Here is a 20,939-nt window from a genome sequence, read left to right as displayed (position 1 = left end):
ACTATTACACTTATCTGAGAGAGAATAGTGTAGTAGCTAGTGTGTATTGTGTTTTTGTCAATGACTGCACTCCATCTGCCAGCTTTCAGAGGAGGCGGGGGTGGAATTTATGTGGGCTTTTTGTGTAATGTCTGTCATGCCCTTTTTCTTCTTGTGCTGTCAGTCAGAATAATAAAGCATCCATCTCCTTGCTAGCAACATTGTTGGAAAGTGGTGGGGGTGAGCTATCTGACCATGCTGATCAGCATCCATTGCATAGATCTGAATAGGACCAGGTGCAATGTGCACTGGGTCCCCTGGGGTATTTAACATGCATTTTTAACTTTTGGGAATACTCCTTATTTCCAAGTAACTTATCATTCTTTTTTATACAAACAAGAAAAGGTCCAACTTATCCTTGTCAGCACAGTCTATGTTGTCTGTCTGTTCTCCCTTAGTGCAAAGGAAGCCAGGCAAATCAGAAAAATAGTACACACTGCAGCTCTTTCTCTGTCAAGTACCACCTAAAACAGTGATGGCGAACCTTTTGATGACCGAGTGCCCAAACAGCACAAGCTAAAATCCTGTATTAATAAAAATGACTGTATTAAAACTCAGCCAGTCCAATATATATATCCTTGGCAGCGCACTGACCGGCCATGCGAAAGCTCGGACAAGTCACGGCCAATGAGTCACAGCTCATGACGTCTTCGCCTGGCGCCGCTTCTCCTTTCTGAGCATGCACATGGCACTGTTATCCAAAGCTCGGCTGCTAGGGTGACTTGGCTTGCATGCTTACAGAAAGGGCTCTATGTGCGGCACATGCACCATAGGTTCGCCGCCACTGACCTAAAACATAAAGTGACTGCTAAAATTGCATTTTCACTTTTGCAGTCAATTTTGAGAACCCCTCATTATATGTTTATGTGTTCCCATTCACCCAGCATACCAAAAAATATTTATTAAAAAATATTTCTTACCATTCTAGTTTTTTCTTTGGAGCAAGACTATACCCAGGACAGCAAGCTACTTTGAGCAATTTTAGAGGGAAAAAGGGAGACTTTGATATTATTCAAACATATCAAAACTGTAAGAAAATGTACAGTTGACCAATAATCATGCTTTAATGTAAGTAAAGAGGAATGTGAGCCTATTACCAGGTTGAAGACGAAGAAATCATACACTGCTCAAACAAATTAAAGGAACACTTTTTAATCAGAATATAGCATCAAGTCAATTAAATTCCTGGGATATTGATCTGGTCAGTTAAGTAGCAAAGAGGGTTGTTAATCAGTTTCAGCGGCTTTGGTGTTAATGAAATTAACAACAGGTGCACTAGATGGGCAACAATGAGACGATCCCCAAAACAGAAATGGATTTGCAGGTGGAGGCCACTGACATTTTTTTTCCTACTCATCTTTTCTGACTGTTCTTCACTAGTTTTGCATTTGGCTATGGTCAGTGTACCTATTGGTAGCATGAGGCAATACCTGAGCCCTACAGAGGTTGCACAGGCAGTCCGACTCCTCCAGGATGGCACATCAATACGTGCCGTTGCCAGAAGGTTTTCTGTGTATCAAGAGCATGGAGGAGATTCCAGGAGACAGGCAATTACTCTAGGAGAGCTGGACAGGAGCATATAAGGTCCTTAACCCATCAGCAGGACCTATTATCTGCTCCTTTGTGCAAGGAGGTACACTACCAGAGTCCTACAAAATGATCTCCAGCAGGCCACTGGTGTGAATGTCTCTGACGAATCAGAAACAGACTTCAAGAGGGTGGCCTGAGGGCCCGACGATCTCTAGTGGGCCCTGTGCTCACCTTCCAGCACCATAGAGCTTGATTGGCATTTGTCGTTGAACACCAGAATTGGCAGGTCCACCACTGGTGCCCTGTGCTTTTCACAGATGAAAGCAGGTTCACCCTGAGCACGTGTAACAGACATGAAAGGGTCTGGAGAAGTCATGGAGAATGTTATGCTGCCTGTAACATCGTTCAACATTACATTTTTAACAGTGGGTCAGTGATGGTCTGGGGAGGCATATCCATGATACCACTGAATGGCCCCCACGCTCGCCTGACCTAAAATCCAGTAGAACACCGCAGGGATATCATGTTTCAGTCCATCCGACACCGCAAGGTTGCACCTCAGACTGTACAGGAGGTTAGTAATGGCCTGGTCCACATCTGGGAGGAAATACCCCAGGACCCCATCCGTCATCTCATTAGTACCATTTTGAAATGAAATTTCAGCAAAATGGACTAGCCTGCTGCATCATTTTTTCACTTTGATTTTTGAGGTGTCTGTGAATTCAGTCCTCTGTATGTTGACCATTTTCATCTCCATGAAAAGATGGGGTGTCCTCACGTTCCTAACACAGTACTCAGTCCATATCAATATAGATATCCAGCATGATATTTTCCCCATTGAGATCTCATGTGTTTTCAAAAATGTTCCTTTAATTTTTTTGGAGCAGTGTAGTCTTTGAGCAACTATTGCCAAGGAATTTCGAAACTTTAGGATGATAAGAACACAAATCTGAAGATGTGTATGTTTCCTTCTATTGAAATTTGGATATCTGAAGATACTGCCTTCTATTTTGATGCTGAGTTTACATTGTTGCCTGTGATATATGGACTTCCTGAAGTCCATAAAGTACTCCATCCATTGAAATAGTATCCAGATGTTTTCAGCCCTGAAAGTGCTACACAGCTTTTGGTTTAGTTTATTGACTTTTATTTTCAGCCCTGTCCTACTTAATTTTCTTTATAAACTACAGAATGTACAATTTTTGAGACAAGATGGTTATTGGCAAGCATGAATATGTTATCCCCATACACAAATATACCTAACAATGCAAGTTTGGAAGTCAATAAACATTTTCTTAAACTGGTCCTTCTAATATCACTTCTTATATTTCACCTGCCTTACATTTAGTAATTACGTCTTCAAAGGGACTGTAAATACAAATTGGTCGAAAGGCCATGGGGAGTTCAGCACTTTCCACATAGACTTAACCTTTATTTGCCTTGTAGTGGCTATTTACAAACATGGCTGCTCTACTTCGGTGACATTTTTATTATCTGGAGGAGCAGCCTCTCTCTTTGATTCATTTGTTAATTTTATCAAAACAAATTTATCTAAATGTATGTGAATTCAATTGAATGTAACCCTGTCAAAATCAAGTACTTGCTCCCCCTATCCCCACTTTCCTTAACAAGTGCCAATTCTTAAAGAGGAGTAGGGAGGAGGCCATAAAGCCGAATGTCCCCTTTTGCGCAAAGCTCTGCTTTAACTAATAATGTTTGATATTTTGAAGAGTTTGCCTTAAGATATTTAATATACTTTCAAATTTTGATTGTTGAATGACTGTGTTTGTGTCCATCGGTTTGTTTCGGCCTAACCTGTGTTTATTTTGTTACGTTATGTTAGCATCTCTTAGACTGGTTGTTTATGTTCTTTGTGGCTTGCTTGGGTCCTCCAGTGTTGATTGGTTAGACGACAGAGGAACTGTGTTCCTATTTGCCAGCAGGAGATGACCAGTGTCTTGACTTGCTTACAATTTCTGCATAGTATGCACAGTTGTGTTCAAAATAATAGCAGTCAGACATCACTAACCTGATCAATCACTGTTTTTGGTAGAAATTATATTTCTATATGGCAAATAATTTACTAGCAGGTGTAGTAGAGTAATAGAAATCCAACAGACCCAACAGTCATGACATGCATGCTGCTGACTCTGTGTAATTGAATCACTAATTGAAAGGGGCATGTTCAAAATAATAGCAGTGTGGAGTTCTATTAGTGAGGTCATTCATTCTTTGAAAAACAGGTGGAAATTATTGCCCTTATTTAAGGAAAGAAGGCAGCAAATGTTGTACATGCTGGTTACAGTGCATTTCTCTCTGAAATTCTGAGGAAAATGGGTCGTTCCAGACATTGTTCAGAAGAACAGCATACCTTGATTAAAAAGTTGATTGGGGAGGGGAAAATATATAAAGAAGTGCAGAAAATGATAGGCTGCTCAGCTAAAATGATCGCAAATGCTTTAAAATGGCAACCAAAACCTGAAAGACGTGGAAGAAAGCGAAAAACTACCATTCGAATGGATAGAAGAATAGCCAAAATGGCAAGGACTCAGCCAACAATCAGCTCCAGGAAGATCAAAGAAGGTCTAAAGTTACCTGTGAGTACTGTTACAATTAGAAGATGCCTATGTGAAGCCAAGCTATCTGCAAGAAGCCCCCGCAAAGTCCCACTGTTGAAAAAAAGACATGTGCTGAATAGGTTACAATTTGCCAAAGAGCACATTGACTGGCCTAAAGAGAAATGGCGCAACATTTGTGGACTGATGAAAGTAAGATTGTTCTTTTTGGGTCTAGTGGCCGGAGACAGTTTGTCAGACGACCCCCAAACACTGAATTCAAGCCACAGTACACTGTGAAGACAGTGAAGCATGGTTGCGCAAGCATCATCATATGGGGATGTTTCTCATACTTCGGTGTTGGGCCTATTTATCGCTTACCAGGGATCATGGATCAGTTTGAATACATCAGAATACTTGAAGAGGTCATGCTGCCTTATGCTGAAGAGGAAATGCCCTTGAAATGGGTGTTCCAACAAGACAACGACCCCAAATACACCAGTAAACGTGCAACATCTTGGTTCCAGACCAACAAGATTGACGTTATGGAGTGGCCAGCCCAATCCCCGGATCTTAATCCAATAGAAAACTTGTGGGGTGACATCAAAAATGCAGTTTCTGAGGCAAAACCAAGAAATAGAGAAGAACTGTGGAATGTAGTCCAATCATCCTGGGCTGGAATACCTGTTCACAGGTGCCAGAAGTTGGTTGACTCCATGCAACACAGATGTACAGCAGTTCTCAGAAACAGTGCTTATACAACTAAATATTCATTAAGTGATTCAAAGGAAAGCAAAATCTTCAAACATTTTTCAGTTTATATAGTGAATGTTTGAGTTTGTAAAGAATACAAACACTGCTATTTTTTTGAACAGTCTAATATTCACTTTGCTTCAATTTTTTTAGAGGAACAAAACAAATTTGATATATTTTTCTTCATGTTTTGATTTGGAATAGAATGTGTAGTGTTCCCAATGCATTTGTGTGTATGGAAATAAAAGCTATTAGGATTTTGAGCTTTATTCACTTTTTTCAACACACTGCTATTATTTTGAAAACAACTGTATGTGGTGCATTCCAGTCTCTGTAGCTGGAATCCATGCTTGATTCCTTATCAACATCCTGCATATGAGGTTCATAGGTAAGCAAAACACATACACATTACTTATGTACATGGGAATCAGCTGGGGAATAAGGTGGGTCCCAAGTAGATCTTGTTAGGATAATTCATTGTGTCATATAATGCTGTTGTTCACTCTGCACAGTATATCTGTCAGCTTAGTTAAAAGGGATCTGGATATCCCCGAAACGTCAATGGAATACCGCTTTTTAAATTTTCATTTTAGGCCCCTTTCACATGGGCAATGCGATCAGGTCTACCTGTCAGTTTTTCAGGTGGACCGGATTGGATGGTCCACGTATCCCTAAGGATCAGTGGGTGTAAACCAACTTGTGTCCATTTCCACCCTCCTACCTCCAATCTGATCCAGTCTGATTAAAAGAAAAAAAAAAAAAAGAAGGGGATCCGTCCTCCTCCATCTAGGCAGATTGGATCAGAGGGCAGTTGGGTGGAAACAGACAGTCCATAGAGCAGAGTGGGCTCTGTATATGTCCGGTCAACATAAATTGAGCAGACACGGATCTGTCATCTGCCCGCTCTGCTTTGATCAGCAGAGAGATCCCCTGCTGAGCAAATTGAATATTGCCCTGTATGAAAGGGGCCTACATCTGTTTACATACTGAAAAATAAAATTATACAATCAATCATTCCTTCTTTTACCAGCTATGGCATGCCTTACAGCATTGTAGAAATAACAGGCTTTTGATGCATACATACATAAGAACACAGCCAAACTTTGGTGACCACCTCCCAGGATGACAGGTTGATTGGAGAGTTTAGAAAACCACTTTTGATTGATACCATTTGTCACTAGGATAAAGGGTGCTTCGAGAGACTGCCTTTTATTGCTCTCCCCACTTCCCTCCTTTGTGCATATGAGTAAATTAGCCATGTTTACAGATCAAAAATCCCAAAATATCCAGCGCATCTCAGAGAAGTCTTTTTCAAGATGTTTTTTTTTATTTTTCAAGCATATTTGTACAGCTTTAAGATTTTTAAAAGAGAACAGAAATTGATGTACAATGTTTTATGTTTTCTAGATGTTCCAGATAACCAGGTCAGGTCACGTCTAGAAGAATGGGAGGTATATTTGTGTTTGTAATGTTGCTATTTGTTTTTTCATATCATGTTTTTACATTTACCTCTAATTTTAACCCTTTCATATCCAGAGCCTCTTTCTTTTCTTTCATTTCACACTCACATACTAAAATGCAAATTTTTTACATGAAAATACATTTTAAACCCTTTAAATATATTTTCTGTAGAAAATAATGGTGGTAGCTTAATTTATTTATGTCACATATTTGCTCTACTGTTTATCAGGTAAATATTTTTAGTAAAAAATTAGTTCACGTTTATATTAGTGAACATAAACACAATAAAATACAATTTTTTTTAAATATTATAAGATGTAAAATATAAAAAATGAGGTTGCGTAGACTAAACAGATACCATAGACAATGCTTTAAAAGGTCATCAGTTTGTTTTTCACCATGAATGATAGCCCTAGAGTTATTGCACTCAGTTTAGCCTGTATGGCGATACCTAATATGTATGGTGAGATAGTTTGGCCACACGTGCATCCAGTGCACACATTTGAGTTTCCAAGGGCAACAGATATTTTCCACTCTCCTACTGCTCTTCATCCTGACACCTACCATGAATGGCCATGGCTGCTTAAAAGGGACAGGTAAGCCCGGGACATATTGCAGGGGTGGGTACCATGTAAAAGTGATTGTGTGGCTTTACAGCTTCCTGAATCACTGCGACTGGAATGTTGGCAGCTGTAACTTAAAAGGTAAACATAATAGTGGGCTGAGGGGGAAGGAGGAGGCGTTGCAAAGGCACTGTCACTTTGCCTTTCAAGGGAAATGGTACAGTGTCTCTTTCAGGGAAACCTGCACAGAGGAAAGTTATATAGGCTGCCATTGATGTCATCCACCAAAAAAGAAAAGATGTATATATGAACTCAGTTCTTGGCTGTCATGATCTTCATTGCTTGCTTCCTTTTGAAAATGCTAGGTCTTTGCCTTCCTCTGCCTTCAATTCTTTAAAGTAGAACTATAGGCAAAACTTTTTTTCGTTTTGGATAGAGTAAAGGATGGGTATAACCCATGTCAGTTTTTTTACCTAAACTATTCTAACCATCTTTCATAAACCCCCTGTTTGCAGAGCTTCTTTGGTTACACTCAAAATTTTCCATTAGTGAATGAATCGAAGGAGTCACTAATACCCAAGACCCCATTTGTTCCCTATGCTGGCTTTGCTTCAGTATTATAGAACAAGTCCGGTTGAATATGACTGACTACTACTAGTCTGCTGGGTTTTTTTTTATTGGACATATAATAGTTACATATTAGTTGAGAAACAGTCCCAAGGGACTATATAAGCAGCTAATACTTCAGAAGGAAAGATGCATGGTTTGACTTGTTTTTTGTGTACTTTTCTTACCCCAGAACGTGAAAATAATTTCCCTCCATTGCCTAAATTCATCCCTCTGCGTCCCTGTTTCTATCAGAATTTTGAGGATGAAATTCCTTCGCAGCACAGAACATTGGTACGGAGGATCTACCATTTGTGGATATGTAAGTACTCCAAGAAGACTGTCACATTATACTGCCTCATTCGGTTGCACTAAAAAAGAAATGTTGGTAGATCTTGAGTAGTCAATGTACAATATTGGCCAAGGACTACAGGTGGCACATTTTTCAACAATTTAGGATCTTTTTGGCTTGGTTCACCCAGAATGTAAGAAATATGACTAACAGGCAAAAATCCATGTAAAGCAGGTAAAACACTGCTGTATGTGACACATCTTTCAGCGTACACAATCATTGTATGACACAGAAGTGTACCAGTAAAGCCCCGAACGTTCAGTTTTTTTTTATATGTAGTCAAATTAGTGTTATAGAGATGTGTTAAAAACAACCTGTCTGGTTGGAGCTTGCATGTAGCCATGGGTATCCTCTAATACTATACCCATAGAATTAATCATTTTTGTGTGAATCTGTCTTGGAGCATGTACAGCTATTTTGGAATAGTCAACTTGATTCTAAGCCTGTTTACCTCCTGGAGCAAATCCCCCAGCCGTTTAGGCCTCATGCACACTGCAGCTCAAAAAAAGCTGCTTCTTCTAGCATTGAGCTTTTTTTTTTTACTCTGGCTGTAAATTCCCCTCCATGTTAGCCTATGAGAGGGATTTACTAAAATTGGTGCATTCAGAATCTGGTGCAGCTGTGCATGGTAGCCAATCAGTTTCTAACCTCAGCTTGTTCAGTTAAGCTTTTGGTAATAAAACCTGAAAGCTGATTAATTTATATGCAGCGTGACAACAGATTTTGCATTCTCCAGCTTTAGTAAATAACCCCCTATGTCTCCATGCACACTATAGGCATTTTCAGGAGTTTAGTGACGGGAGTTTCCAGGAGAAAAAAAACCATCACTTGGTTGTTCAGGAGAAAAGCTTTTAAGCATAAAAAATGCTCAAAAGCACATTAACGCACATTAACACTAGTTAGTGGTAGGCGTGTTAACGAGCATTCTCATGTTAAAGGATAAGTTCACCTTTTGGACAAAAATAATAAATACAGATTTTGCAGGTAAAAAAATGTGCATTTGTTATTTTTGTCCAAAGGAGCCTGGAAAGCATTGCACCAGTGATCAGTAGATCGCTGATGCAATGCAGATCTCTTGCAGATCTGTCAGAATATCTGATTGCAATATGGGATGCACAGTCAAGCAGATATTCTGACAGGAAGCTTCAATGAAGTACCACGGCACTCCACAGCACTGTGGTAGTTCATTGAAAAGTACAAGCTGACAGCTGCTTAGGCTGTTGGGACATGCAGTTCATTCATTCACGGAAGTCCGTGAATCAATGATGCGGCCGTGTGGGCAGAGCTGCACAGCCGCAATGTTTTCAAATCTTATAGATAGTACGGGGAAACTTCTCCCCATATTATCTGTCAGAGGGAGGGGGCGGCTGCAGCTATGGAAACATGTTACATGTTCCACCCTAAAAATGGGTGGAACATGTAACATGTGCCCAAAGGTGAACTTATCCTTTAATGGTCAGAACTCTGGCCAACGGAATGCATTAACGCCAGATGCCCATGCAATAACCCATTTTTTTAGTGTGTTTTTGATGCTGTAAACTCCTGTAGGAGAAGAAATTTCAAGCTCACAGTGTGCATGAGACCTTAAATGCACAGTGTGAGTGTCTCAGTGACCATCAGCGGTTATTGTATTGGACAATGATTTTTTTGCCCAGTATCTCTCATTTGCTTTCTGGCTAAAACAGTTGATTACAGGCAAATATGGGAATTCTAACTGTATGGCAGGCTAGGACCCTTACTGTTTGTGTGGAAGCAGTGGTCTCTCCGCAGAGGTTCAACACGCTCCCCATTCAGCAGTAAGCATGGGCTTCACTGATAGCAGTGCTATAAAGAGGGCTGTAAGTTGCAACATGTTTTACAATAGTAACACAAGGTTTTCAAGATAGAAGCATCCATCTAGGGTTCACTGTTGTTACAATGTAGGACGTTCTGTTAATTACAGATTACAATATAATTCTCCTGTTTTCCATAGTTTATTGCCTGTCCCTTGCAGTAAACCTGGTTGCTTGCCTTGCTTGGTGGATTGCAGGAGGTTCTGGAGTGAATTTTGGATTATCTTTGCTGTGGCTGGTCATGTTCAGTCCTTGCGGATATGTGTGTTGGTTTCGCCCAGCATACAAAGCTTTCAGGTAAGTCCTCTCTCTCTGACTTTTTCAGGACATCCTAGTCTCCACTCACAAAAGCATAATGCTGTGTTTTAATTACTGTGAGTAATATTTGCCTTTTGTTTCTAAGCAAAAATGTATGTTTAACCGCCTCCCACCCGCCATATAGTCCAATGACGGGCGCAAGGTGGTTCTCTCGTTCTGGGAGGACGTCATATGACGTCCTCCCATTCTCACCGCACATGCGTGGCTTGGGGAGCGCGCAGTGCGGCGATCGCTGATGCACTGTGTCCCTCGGACACAGTGGATCACCGATCCACGGAAAGAGCCGAACATGTCGGCTCAGTCATGTGATCAGCTGTGCCCAATCACAGCTGATCACATGTAAACAGGGAAATGCCAGTTATCGGCTTTTCTCTCCTCACGAGCTGTCACGCTCGGTAATCGGCATTCCTCGGAGGGGACATGGGCACTGATGATCAGCAGTGCCACCTGTCAGTGTCCATCAGTGCTCATCCATACCACCTGCCAGTGCCACATATCAGTGCCTATCACTGCACATAAATGCCACATATCAGTGCCCATCTGAGCTGCCTATCAGTGCTGCCAATCAGTGCCACCTATCAATGCCAGTCAGTGCCGCCTATCAGTGTGCATCAGTGCCCGTCAGTGCCAAGTATCACTGCCATGTATCAGTGCTGCCTTTCAGTGCCCATCAGTGATGCCTGTCAATGCCCATCAGTGCCACCTACCAATGCCTCCTCATCAGTGCCACCTATAAGTGTCCATCAGTGCAGCCTCATTAGTGCATATCAGTGAAGGAGAAAAATCACTTATTTACAAAATTTTATAACAAAAACTAAGAAAAAACTTTTTTTTTCAAAATTTTCTGTGGTTTTTGGTTTGTTTAAGAAAAAATAAAAATCCCAGAGGTGATTAAATACCACCAAAAGAAAGCTCTATCTGTCACAAAAAAATGATAAAAATGTCATATGGGTACAGTGTTGCATGACCGCGCAATTGTCATTCAAAGTGTGCCAGTGCTGAAAACTGGAAATTGGCCTGGGCAGGAAGGGGGTATAAGTGCCCTGTAGGCTAGTGGTTAAAGAAGGCAAAACTTTTTTTTCATTTTGATAGAGTAAGGAATGATTTCAACCCCGTCAGTTTCTTCCATCTGTCTCTCACTGTGGAGATTTCCCTTTTCTTGTCCCATGGCCAAAACAGGAAGTGAGAGAAAATCCCCCCAAAGTGAGGGAACCCCGGTGCATCACCAGGGTCACCAGAACTAGTGTCCCCATTGGAAGATTTCCCCTCTTTAACTGTTGTTGTGTTAACCCAAAATTGGGATTTTCTTTTACTTTCACATTTGACGATAACGGCAAACAGGACAAATAGAGAGGGTGACTCTCCTTAATGGGGGCACAGAGCAATAAAACCTGACAGGCGATCCAGTCCCTCTCCACTATATCCAAAACTAAAAAAAAAATTTGCCTTTTAGTTACACTTTAAATTCTGCAAAGACATTATTGGTTTAGAGACGTGCACACCCCCTGCTGATCTGTGCTGTGATTGGACACAGCATACATTTGTCAGCAGGTTGATTTTAGCTGTGTACCTGCTGATTGGCTGTGGCCAATCACAGCACAGAGATCTCTGTGTTTGTAAACACAACACTCAGGATCTAGCTGGATTTCTTCCTGCTATCAGTTGCCGTTCAGAACTGAAAGCAAGGAGAGACCCAGCCAGATCTCTGAGTAAAAGCAGCACCCAGGCAGTGTCATTAGTACAGTATTATCACCGATCACTGTAGTAATGTCACTATCAATGTCAGTCAGTTAGCATCCCTCCCAGCCAGAGTCAGTTAGTGCCAGATTGCCCTCCACACTATCACAGTCACACTATAACCACCATTGCTAGTATAGTGTCTGTAAGGATCAGTATCGTAATCATGATCAGAACTATATTTGTGCCCCCAAAAACACAGTGTTAGATGTGGCATTTTTTTTTTACCAAAGACATGTAGTGGAGTACATTTTGGTCTAAATTTACGAAAATATTTTTTGGAGACACTCTGTATTTTATAACAGAAAGTAGAAAATATCTTTTTTTTTCTATCTTTTTCATTTATATAATAAATAAAACACCTAGTGGTGATCAAATATCAACAAAAGAAAGCTCTATTTGTGTGAAATAAATTATATACATTTTATTTGGGTACAGTGTTGCGTGACCGAGCTGTTGCCAGCAGGTAGCACAGTGTTGAATAGCAAAGAATGTCCGGGTCATGAAGGGGGTAAAACCTACTGGAGGTCAAGTGGTTAAATCTGCTATTGCATCTAAGACTCCCCTAACCCTCCCCCCCCCCCCCCCCCCCTGACCATTTGCTGCTTCATCCAGAGTGGAGGCTCTTTAACCGCTTCCCGCCCGCCATATAAGGAAATGACGGGTGGTCTCTCGTTCTGGGAGGACGTCATATAACTGCACTGCAGCGGCATGGCAGTCTGTGGTATGCTGTGTCCCTGAGACACAGCAGATCACCGATCAGAGTAAAGAGGCGATGACGTTGGTTCTGTCATGTGATCAGCTGTGTCCATTCACAACTGATCACATGTAAATAGGAAATGCTGGTTATCGGCAGATCTTTCCTCACGCTAACAGCGTGTGAGGAGAGGAAAGCCGGTAATCGGAGACATCTACACTGATCATAAGGGCACTGATGATTAGTGCCCTGATGTTCAGTGTAGCCCCATCAGTGCCACCTGTCAGTGCCCATCAATGCCACTGTAATTGCCCATCAGTGCCACATACGAGTGCCCATCAGTGTACATCAATGCCACATATCAGTGCCCATCAGAGCTGCCTTTCAGTGCCAACTATCAGTGCCAGTTAGTGTTGCCTATCAGTGCCGCCAATCAGTGCCACCTGTAAGTGCCAGTCAGTGCCGCCTATCAGTGCCTGTCAGTGTCGCCTAACCGTTCCAATCAGTGCTGCCTATGAGAGCCAGTCAATGCTGCCTATCAGTGCTGTCTATCAGTGTCATATGAGTGCTGGCTTTCAGTGCCCATCAGTTATGCTTGTCAATGCCCACAAGTGATGCCTGTCAATGCCCAGTAGTGCCACCTATCAGTACAGCCTATCAGTGCCCATTACTGCAGCCTCATTAGCGCACATCAGTGAAGGACAAACATTTTTTTTCAAAATTTTCAGTCTGTTTTAATTTGTTTAGCAAAAAATAAAAAAAGTCAGTGGTGATTAAATACCACCAAAAGAAAGCTCTATATATCTCAAAAAAATTATAACAATTTTGTTTGGGTACAGTGTTGCATGACTGCGCAATTGCCATTCAAAGTGCGACAGCATTGAACACTGAAAATTGGCCTGGGCAGGAAGGGGGTAAAAGTGCCCAGTAGGCAAGTGGTTAATATATGAGGTGTGTTACTAACCAGATCACCAGGTGAAAAAAGAGGGGAAAAAGCCCCAAAGAAAGGGAAAAACAATGCAGTCATCGCATCTAATGATTGGTAAGCTGCAATATATTATATTTTTGTGTTTAGTACTAGAAATAAAAAGAACTTCTTTTGTTAACATACAGTGGGGATCGAAAGTTTGGGTACCCCAGCTAAAAATATGTATTAATGTGCATAAAGAAGCCAAGGAAAGATGGAAAAATCTCCAAAAGGCATCAAATTACAGATTAGACATTCTTATAATATGTCAACAAAAGTTAGATTTTATTTCCATCATTTACACTTTCAAAATAACAGAAAACAAAAAAATGGCGTCTGCAAAAGTTTGGGCACCCTGCAGAATTTATAGCATGCACTGCCCCCTTTGCAAAGCTGAGACCTGCCAGTGTCATGGATTGTTCTCAATCATCGTCTGGGAAGACCAGGTTATGTCAATCTCAAAGGTTTTAAATGCCCAGACTCATCTGACCTTGCCCCAACAATCAGCACCATGGGTTCTTCTAAGCAGTTGTCTAGAAAACTGAAACTGAGAATAGTTGACGCTCACAAAGCTGGAGAAGGCTATAAGAAGATAGCAAAGCGTTTTCAGATGTCAGTATCCTCTGTTCGGAATGTAATTAAGAAATGTCAGTCATCAGGAACAGTGGAAATTAAAGCAAGATCTGGAAGAAAAATATCAGACAGAACAGCTCGCAGGATTGTGAGAAAAACAATTCAAAACCCGCGTTTGACTGCACGATCCCTCCAGAAAGATCTGGCAGACACTGGAGTTGTGGTAAACTATTCCAATATAAAGAGATACTTGTACAAATATGGTCTTCATGGAAGAGTCATCAGAAGAAAACCTCTTCTACGTCCTCATCACAAAAATCATCGTTTGAACTTTGCAAATGAACATATAGACAAGCCTGATGCATTTTGGAAACAAGTTCTGTGGACCGATTAGGTTAAAATTGAACTTTTTGGCCGGAATGAGCAAAGGTACGTTTTGGAGAAGAAGGGGCACAGAATTTAATGAAAAGAACCTCTGTCCAACTGTTAAGCATGGGGTTGGATCAATCATACTTTGGGGTTGTGTTGCAGCCAGTGGCACAGGGAACATCTCACGAGTAGAAAGAAAAATGGATTCAATAAAATTTCAGCAAATTTTGGATGGTAACTTGATGCCATCTGTGAAAAAGCTGAAGTTAAAGAGAGGATGGCTTCTACAAATGGATAATGATCCTAAACACACCTCGAAATCCACGGGGGATTACATCAAGAGGCGTAAACTGAAGGTTTTGCCATGGCCTTCACAATCTCCTGACCTCAACATAATTGAAAATCTATGGATAGACCTTAAAAGAGCAGTGCGTGACAGACAGCCCAGAAATCTCAAAGAACTGGAAGACTTTTGTAAGGAAGAATGGGCAAAGATACCTCAAACAAGAATTGAAAGACTCTTGGCTGGCTACAAAAAGCGTTTACAAGCTGTGATACTTGCCAAAGGGGGCAGTACAAGATATTTACTGCAGGGTGCCCAAACTTTTGCAGATGCTATTTTTTTGTTTTCGGTTATTTTGAAGTGTAAAAGATGGAAATAAAATCTAACTTTTGTTGACATATTATAAGAATGTCTAATCTGTAATTTGATGCCTTTTGGAGATTTTTCCATCTTTCCTTGGCTTCTTTATGCACATTTAATACAAATTTTTAGCTGGGATGCCCAAACTTTCGATCCCCACTGTAATTATATCTGGGCCAAGGTGGAAATATATGTTAAGGGCATAGGGGGAGAATTGGAAGAAGGGGAAGGGAAACTTAGTATGAAAATGGATGCATACAGTATATACAGAGAGGGTAGGGTTTAGGTGGGGAGGGGTCAATGGGTATGGCCATGGTCAGGTTATTTTTAAAAGCTTAATAGGCAAACTGTCAAACCATCAACTGACTAGCATCATAACTGATCACATGTGCGGCACCATGGCAGTTTCAGATCAACCAGAGGCTAAGATGACCGCTTCCTTGGCCAAAAACAATAGGAGGGTTTAGTTCCACTTTAAAATAAGAGTGGTCCCTTACGTCCCCCTTGGTGGTCTGCTGCCAGCACTCTCTGCTCTTTCTTCTCTCCTGCGTGTGCCCCCTCAGCAAGAGCAGTGCTAATGATGCACCTCATTGTCACCTGTGAGACTGGATGAAAGAGGAGAGTGGTGCTGCAGACAGGACAGTGCTGGATAGGTGAGAGGAGTCAGGTAAGTGTTTAGGGATGACTCTGAACTTGTATTTCTTGGTTGTTTTTATTTTGCTCCATTGAGCAGCAGGACAGGTCACATAAACAAAATGTGGGCTGCGGGGTGGGAATGAACAAACTCACTGCTCTTTGAAGTAAGAATAATATATGCAAATTTGTTTTATTTTAAGAGGTCAGTTCTTTCAAGTAATTTGTCTCAATTCTTAATAGGAAATTCTTAATATTTGTTTGTTGATTCTCCTCAGGTCTGACAGCTCATTCAACTTTATGGCTTTCTTTTTCATTTGTGGGGTGCAATTTGTCCTGTCTGTTGTTCAGGCCATCGGTATCTCCGGATGGGGTGCTTGGTGAGATCTCAATCTTTAAAACCACCATGCTATATAACTAATCAATGTGGCAAATATTCTAGTTGTTAAACTTCAAAAAGGGTGGCTTCTCATTGCCCTGCTACGCTTTGGCTGCAGCTTGGGTGCAGTGCAGTGTACATGGTAGTTTTGGTGGGGCTTAGCTGCACTTTGCCCCAGACTTATGTCCCATGGTTTGGTGCATTTTCTGAAAGTGCACTAAAAGTCCTGCTTGCAGGACTTAAAGTACAGTATCACACAGAATTGAGTAAACCCCTCACATTTTGTAAATATTTTATGATATCTTTTCATGTGACAACACTGAAGAAATGACACTTTGCTACAATGTAAAGTGGTGAGTGTACAGCTTGTTTAACAGTGTAAATTTGCTGTCCCCTCAAAATAACTCAACACACAGCCATTAATGTCTAAACTGCTGGCAACAAAATTGTTGCTCTACATAAAGATGGCCTAGGCTATAAGAAAATTGCCAAGATCCTGAAACTGAGCTGCAGCACGGTGGCCAAGACCATACAGCGGTTTAACAGGACAGGTTCCACTCAGAACAGGCCTCGCCATAATCAACTGTAGAAGTTGAGTGTACGTGCTCAGCATCATATCCAGAGGTTGTCTTTGGGAAATAGAAGTATGAGTGCTGCCAGCATTGATGCAGAGGTTGACGGGGTGGGGGGTCAGCCTGTTGGTGCTCAGACCATTCGCGCACACTGCATCAAATTGGTCTGCATGGCTAACATGGATTACTGGAACCATGTCCTGTGGTCTGATGAGACCAAGATAAACGTATTTGGTTCAGATGGTGTCAAGCGTGTCTACAGTCAAGCATGGTGGTGGGAGTGTCATGGTCTGGGGCTGCATGAGTGCTACTGGCATTGGGGAGCTACAGTTCATTGAGGGAACCATGAATGCCAACATGTACTGTGACATACTGAAGCAGAGCATGATCCCCTCCCTTTGGAGATTGGGCCGCAGGGCAGTATTCCAACATAACGAACGACCCCAAACAGACCTCCAAGATGGCCACTGCCTTGCTAAAGAAGCTGAGGGTAAAGGTGATGGACTGGCCAAGCATGTCTCCAGACCTAAACCGTACTGAGCATCTGTGGGGCATCCTCAAATGGAAGGAATGGAAGGTGGAGGAGCGCAAGGTCTCTAACATCCACCAGCTCCGTGATGTCGTCATGGTGGAGTGGAAGAGGACTTCAGTGGCAACCTGTGATGCTCTGGTGAACTCCATGCCCAGGAGGGTTTAGGCAGTGCTGGAAAATAATGGTGGCCACACAAAATATTGACACTTTGGGCCCAATTTGGACATTTTCACTTAGGGTTGTACTCACTTTTGTTGCCAGCGGTTTAGACATTAATGGCTGTGTGTTGAGTTATTTTGAGGGGACAGCAAATTTACACTGTTATACAAGCTGTACACTCACTACTTTACATTGTAGCAAAGTGTCATTTCTTCAGTGTTGTCACATGAAAAGATATAATAAAATATTTCCAAAAATGTGAGGGGTGTACTCACTTCTGGGAAATACTGTATACTTAAAGGCAAAACTTGCTTTTTGTTTTGGACAGAGTGGAGAGGGATTACAACATCTGTCAGTTTTTATTGCTGTCTGTGCCCTGTTGGGGAGATTCAACCTCTCTATTAGTCTTGTTTACCATTATCATTGAAAGTGAAAGTAAAAGAAACTCCAAATTTGTTTTATTTTTTAATTGCTGGCTGGAATTGTTTTGTTTCAAAGTGTTTGTTTTTTTTTCAATGGTGTCAAAAGTGGAATATACCTGGGCAGTGTGCATCAGAGCAAAAGCTTATAATTTCCTTTGGGAGAGCATTTGACAGGGTAATTGCAGGCAGGACACAGTGAGAGACAAACAAGAAATTTTATATATCAGTGTGACCAGTTGTTATTTTCATGAAAGCTAGTGATTCAGAGTAAAAATATGTTATGATGTTAAAGTGTAACAAAAGACAAAGCTTTTTTTTTAGTTTTGGATAGAGTGGAGATAGATTAGAACGTAGGTCAGGTTTTTATTGCAGTCTGCGCCACCGTTGGGGAGATTCATTCTATTTGTCCTGTTTACCATTATCATGGAAAGTGAAAGTAAAAGAAAATTACAAATTTTGGGTTGTCCCCAGAAATGTAAAAGCGGGGAAATTTTCCAATAGGGAAACTTGTTCTGGTGACCTGGGGGTCCCCAAGGAATTCTCTTCATTTTCAGTGATTTTCTCACTTCCTGTTTTGGCTATGCGGCAGGAAGTTAAGGTAAATCTCCCCAATGGGACACAGATGACAAAAAATAAATTAGGGGTTATAATCCTCCCTTTCTCTATCCAAAATGAAAAAAATGTTTTGCTTATAGTTCTACTTGAAGTCAAAAAGTATAAAACTGACATTATGATATAATTATCAGCAGGTATAAGAATTTTTTAATGACCTATGTTTATTCATACCATTTTTGTATTTTATCTCACAGGTTTTTCAAGTAACTGTAACATTAATGGATTGCAGATGCTATTTTTAAGTCAAGGGAATGCATTCCATGGCATTCCTTAGGTCAAAACAACATTTCTCGAATCCTGCTTGTATTACTTGCACCTGCAGGTTACAAAAAAAATTCTAATAAAAAGCTAGTGCTGTTTTTCATTAAATATGCTGTAAAGTATGGGAGAAATTTTATATTTACTTATTAGTACTTATATTTATTTTATTTTTTTTTACTTTGAAGTGGTTGGCTGGCTGCAGTGACATTTTTTAGCCACAATGTAGGGGCTGCCATAGTGATGCTCTTCCCAGCTGTGATGTTTACTGTCAGTGCAATTGCAACTGCTCTAGCATTGGTTAAGGTAGGCAAATATATATTTTATGCTAATATCTAATTTATAAAGTGTTCTGTGTCAGTGCTGGCAACTTAAAGGCTTCGTCCACCTTTTGAGGAAAACTAGTAAATGCACATATTTTTGCAGAAGACAAAATGTGCATTTATTTTTTTCCTATGGGAGCCTGCAAAACATTGCACCCACGACCAGCAAAACATTGCACCCACGACCAGCAAATCGTGGGTGTCAGGCTCCTCCACACTCTCCTTCCAGCTTTGTGCCCGTACCTCCGTGTGGGTTGTCACTTGTAAAGACGAGTGAATGGATTACAAGGGCACTCATTCGCCCCCTTGCTGTCTATTGAGAACTACAAGCCCGACTGCCATGGTGGTAAACGGGACTTGTAGTTTTCCCCTCCACAGATCCCAGTGAATGAATAACACAACCGTGACATTTTTAATATGTTACAGTGGGTGCAGAGAAAGGATCCGTTGCTCACTGTCACAGTTTAAGGGGATTGGTGGGTGAACAAGGCACCAGCTGGAACATGTTACACCCTAAATACAGGTATAACATGCTCCAAAGGTAAACTTATCTGTTAAAGAAATTCAACTATTATTACTAATATTACTATTATTACCCTGGAAAAAATATGTATATATATTTTGGAGTCAATGTAAAAAAGACAAGCGTTAGTGTAAAAGCAGAAGAGATCTAGAAACCAGATTGAAAGTGCTGTAGAGGAATCACAAGACACTGATTTTGTTTACTGAATTGCAAATTTCTAACCGGTAGTACACAGCAGTTTGCATTAGGGATTACCAGTGTCTGTGTCACAACAGGATCCCATGGCTATGTTTTTGTACAACAGCTTGAGGCAAGGTAGGGTCTTATAATTCAGTTTACATAATGGTTAATTCCTTAGATCAGTGTTTAAACCTTATACTACGCACTTTCACTTTCAACTCCCCAGCCTGAATTAGGAAGTTTCCACAATCAGTCCATAGGTAACACATGACAAACTGGCCAGGGGGAGAATGGGAGAATGGACAAATTGTGATTGTAGGGAAAAAAGTATGAGACACTTGAAAAATATGAATTTCTCTGTAAATGTTTTCAACCATTTACTTAGAGTGCTTTTTTTTCTTAAAGGTGCACAGACTGTACAGAAGGGCTGGTTGTAGTTTGCAGAAAGCCCAAGATGAGTGGTACTCTGGGACCTGGAAGAGTCCACCTACCCACAATGAACAGTACTCCAATATTTCTGGGCCCAGTCTACCCCAGTACCCTACAGTGCCAAGTTATCCTGCAGGAGGACAGTGGCCATAAACTTTTGCAGCTTTTTATAGCTTCTGAGTTTCCATTGGAGAGTTCTATGAAACCTACAGTGACCAAATTGCATTAATGTGAAGATACCACATAAAGCATCTGGCTCCTAAAGACTCGTTATTCCATATTCTAATTAGCCAGACTTATTATTATAATTTACATAATGAATATTACGCCAATAATTAAATTGTTAAAGACTGCAGTGATGTGTTGATATTACAGATTAAGTTGTGGATGTTTGAACATGTATTAAAGGGTCTGACTTGGTCTTTTAATCTGCCATAGAGATGTGAAAAGGTAAATCGGACTCTATTTCTAAGATGTTTTCATTTCTAAAGTTTTTTTTTTTAGACAATGTACTCCTCAAACATGTTATGGTATTTCATTTTAAGCCTTTTAATTTCCAGAAAATATTTTAAATGTTGGTTCTGATTCCTTACAGCTGAATTTCAGGAAACCGCTTAATACACTATTGAAATACATACATGGGAGCTGTTTTACCTGCAAAGGATTCCTTACCTTACAGTTCTGAGTTTATACTCAACCCATTCAGAGAGCAGATCCAGCTTGGTGACCTGACTTTTTTTCTACTGCAGTTAAGCTATACAGGCTGGTCACCTTGCAGCTTGCAATTTGAAGGTAAAGGCACAGCAATGAATTATTCTTGTATCAAAGTGTCCTTGCTAGCTAAAGTGTGCTGTAGCACACGTGATTGGCTGCTGGTGCTACCAGTCCTTCTCCAGTTTTTTTTTTTTTTTAATACTTC

At 40.8% G+C, this 20,939-nt stretch overlaps 1 protein-coding gene across 7 annotated transcripts in view; it reads left to right on the top strand.

Annotated features, from left to right (window-relative positions):
* Positions 1-20,939, top strand: part of SCAMP4 (secretory carrier membrane protein 4) — a 66,354-nt gene that overhangs the window by 42,927 nt on the left and 2,488 nt on the right. For 6 of the 7 annotated variants that reach the window (XM_089670059.1, XM_089670057.1, XM_089670061.1 and 3 more), the window contains exons 2-7: positions 6,285-6,328; positions 7,701-7,829; positions 9,832-9,988; positions 15,907-16,008; positions 18,754-18,871; positions 19,997-20,939. The exon at positions 19,997-20,939 is cut by the window's right edge and continues 2,488 nt beyond it. In XM_089670059.1, coding sequence (XP_089526185.1) covers positions 6,322-6,328; positions 7,701-7,829; positions 9,832-9,988; positions 15,907-16,008; positions 18,754-18,871; positions 19,997-20,173 — 690 coding nt within the window. In that variant the 5' untranslated portion in view covers positions 6,285-6,321 and the 3' untranslated portion in view covers positions 20,174-20,939. The remainder of the gene's footprint in view (positions 1-6,284; positions 6,329-7,700; positions 7,830-9,831; positions 9,989-15,906; positions 16,009-18,753; positions 18,872-19,996) is intronic. The other variant, XM_089670063.1, reaches the window with a different exon arrangement.

Source organism: Staurois parvus, unplaced genomic scaffold, assembly GCF_062004578.1.
Source record: "Staurois parvus isolate SC_StPar_1 unplaced genomic scaffold, SC_StPar_1.0 ptg000086l, whole genome shotgun sequence".
In the NCBI taxonomy this organism is placed as follows: Eukaryota; Metazoa; Chordata; class Amphibia; order Anura; family Ranidae; genus Staurois; species Staurois parvus.
Note: the sequence above shows the minus strand (reverse complement) of the source record. Positions and strands in the feature narration are given on the sequence as shown.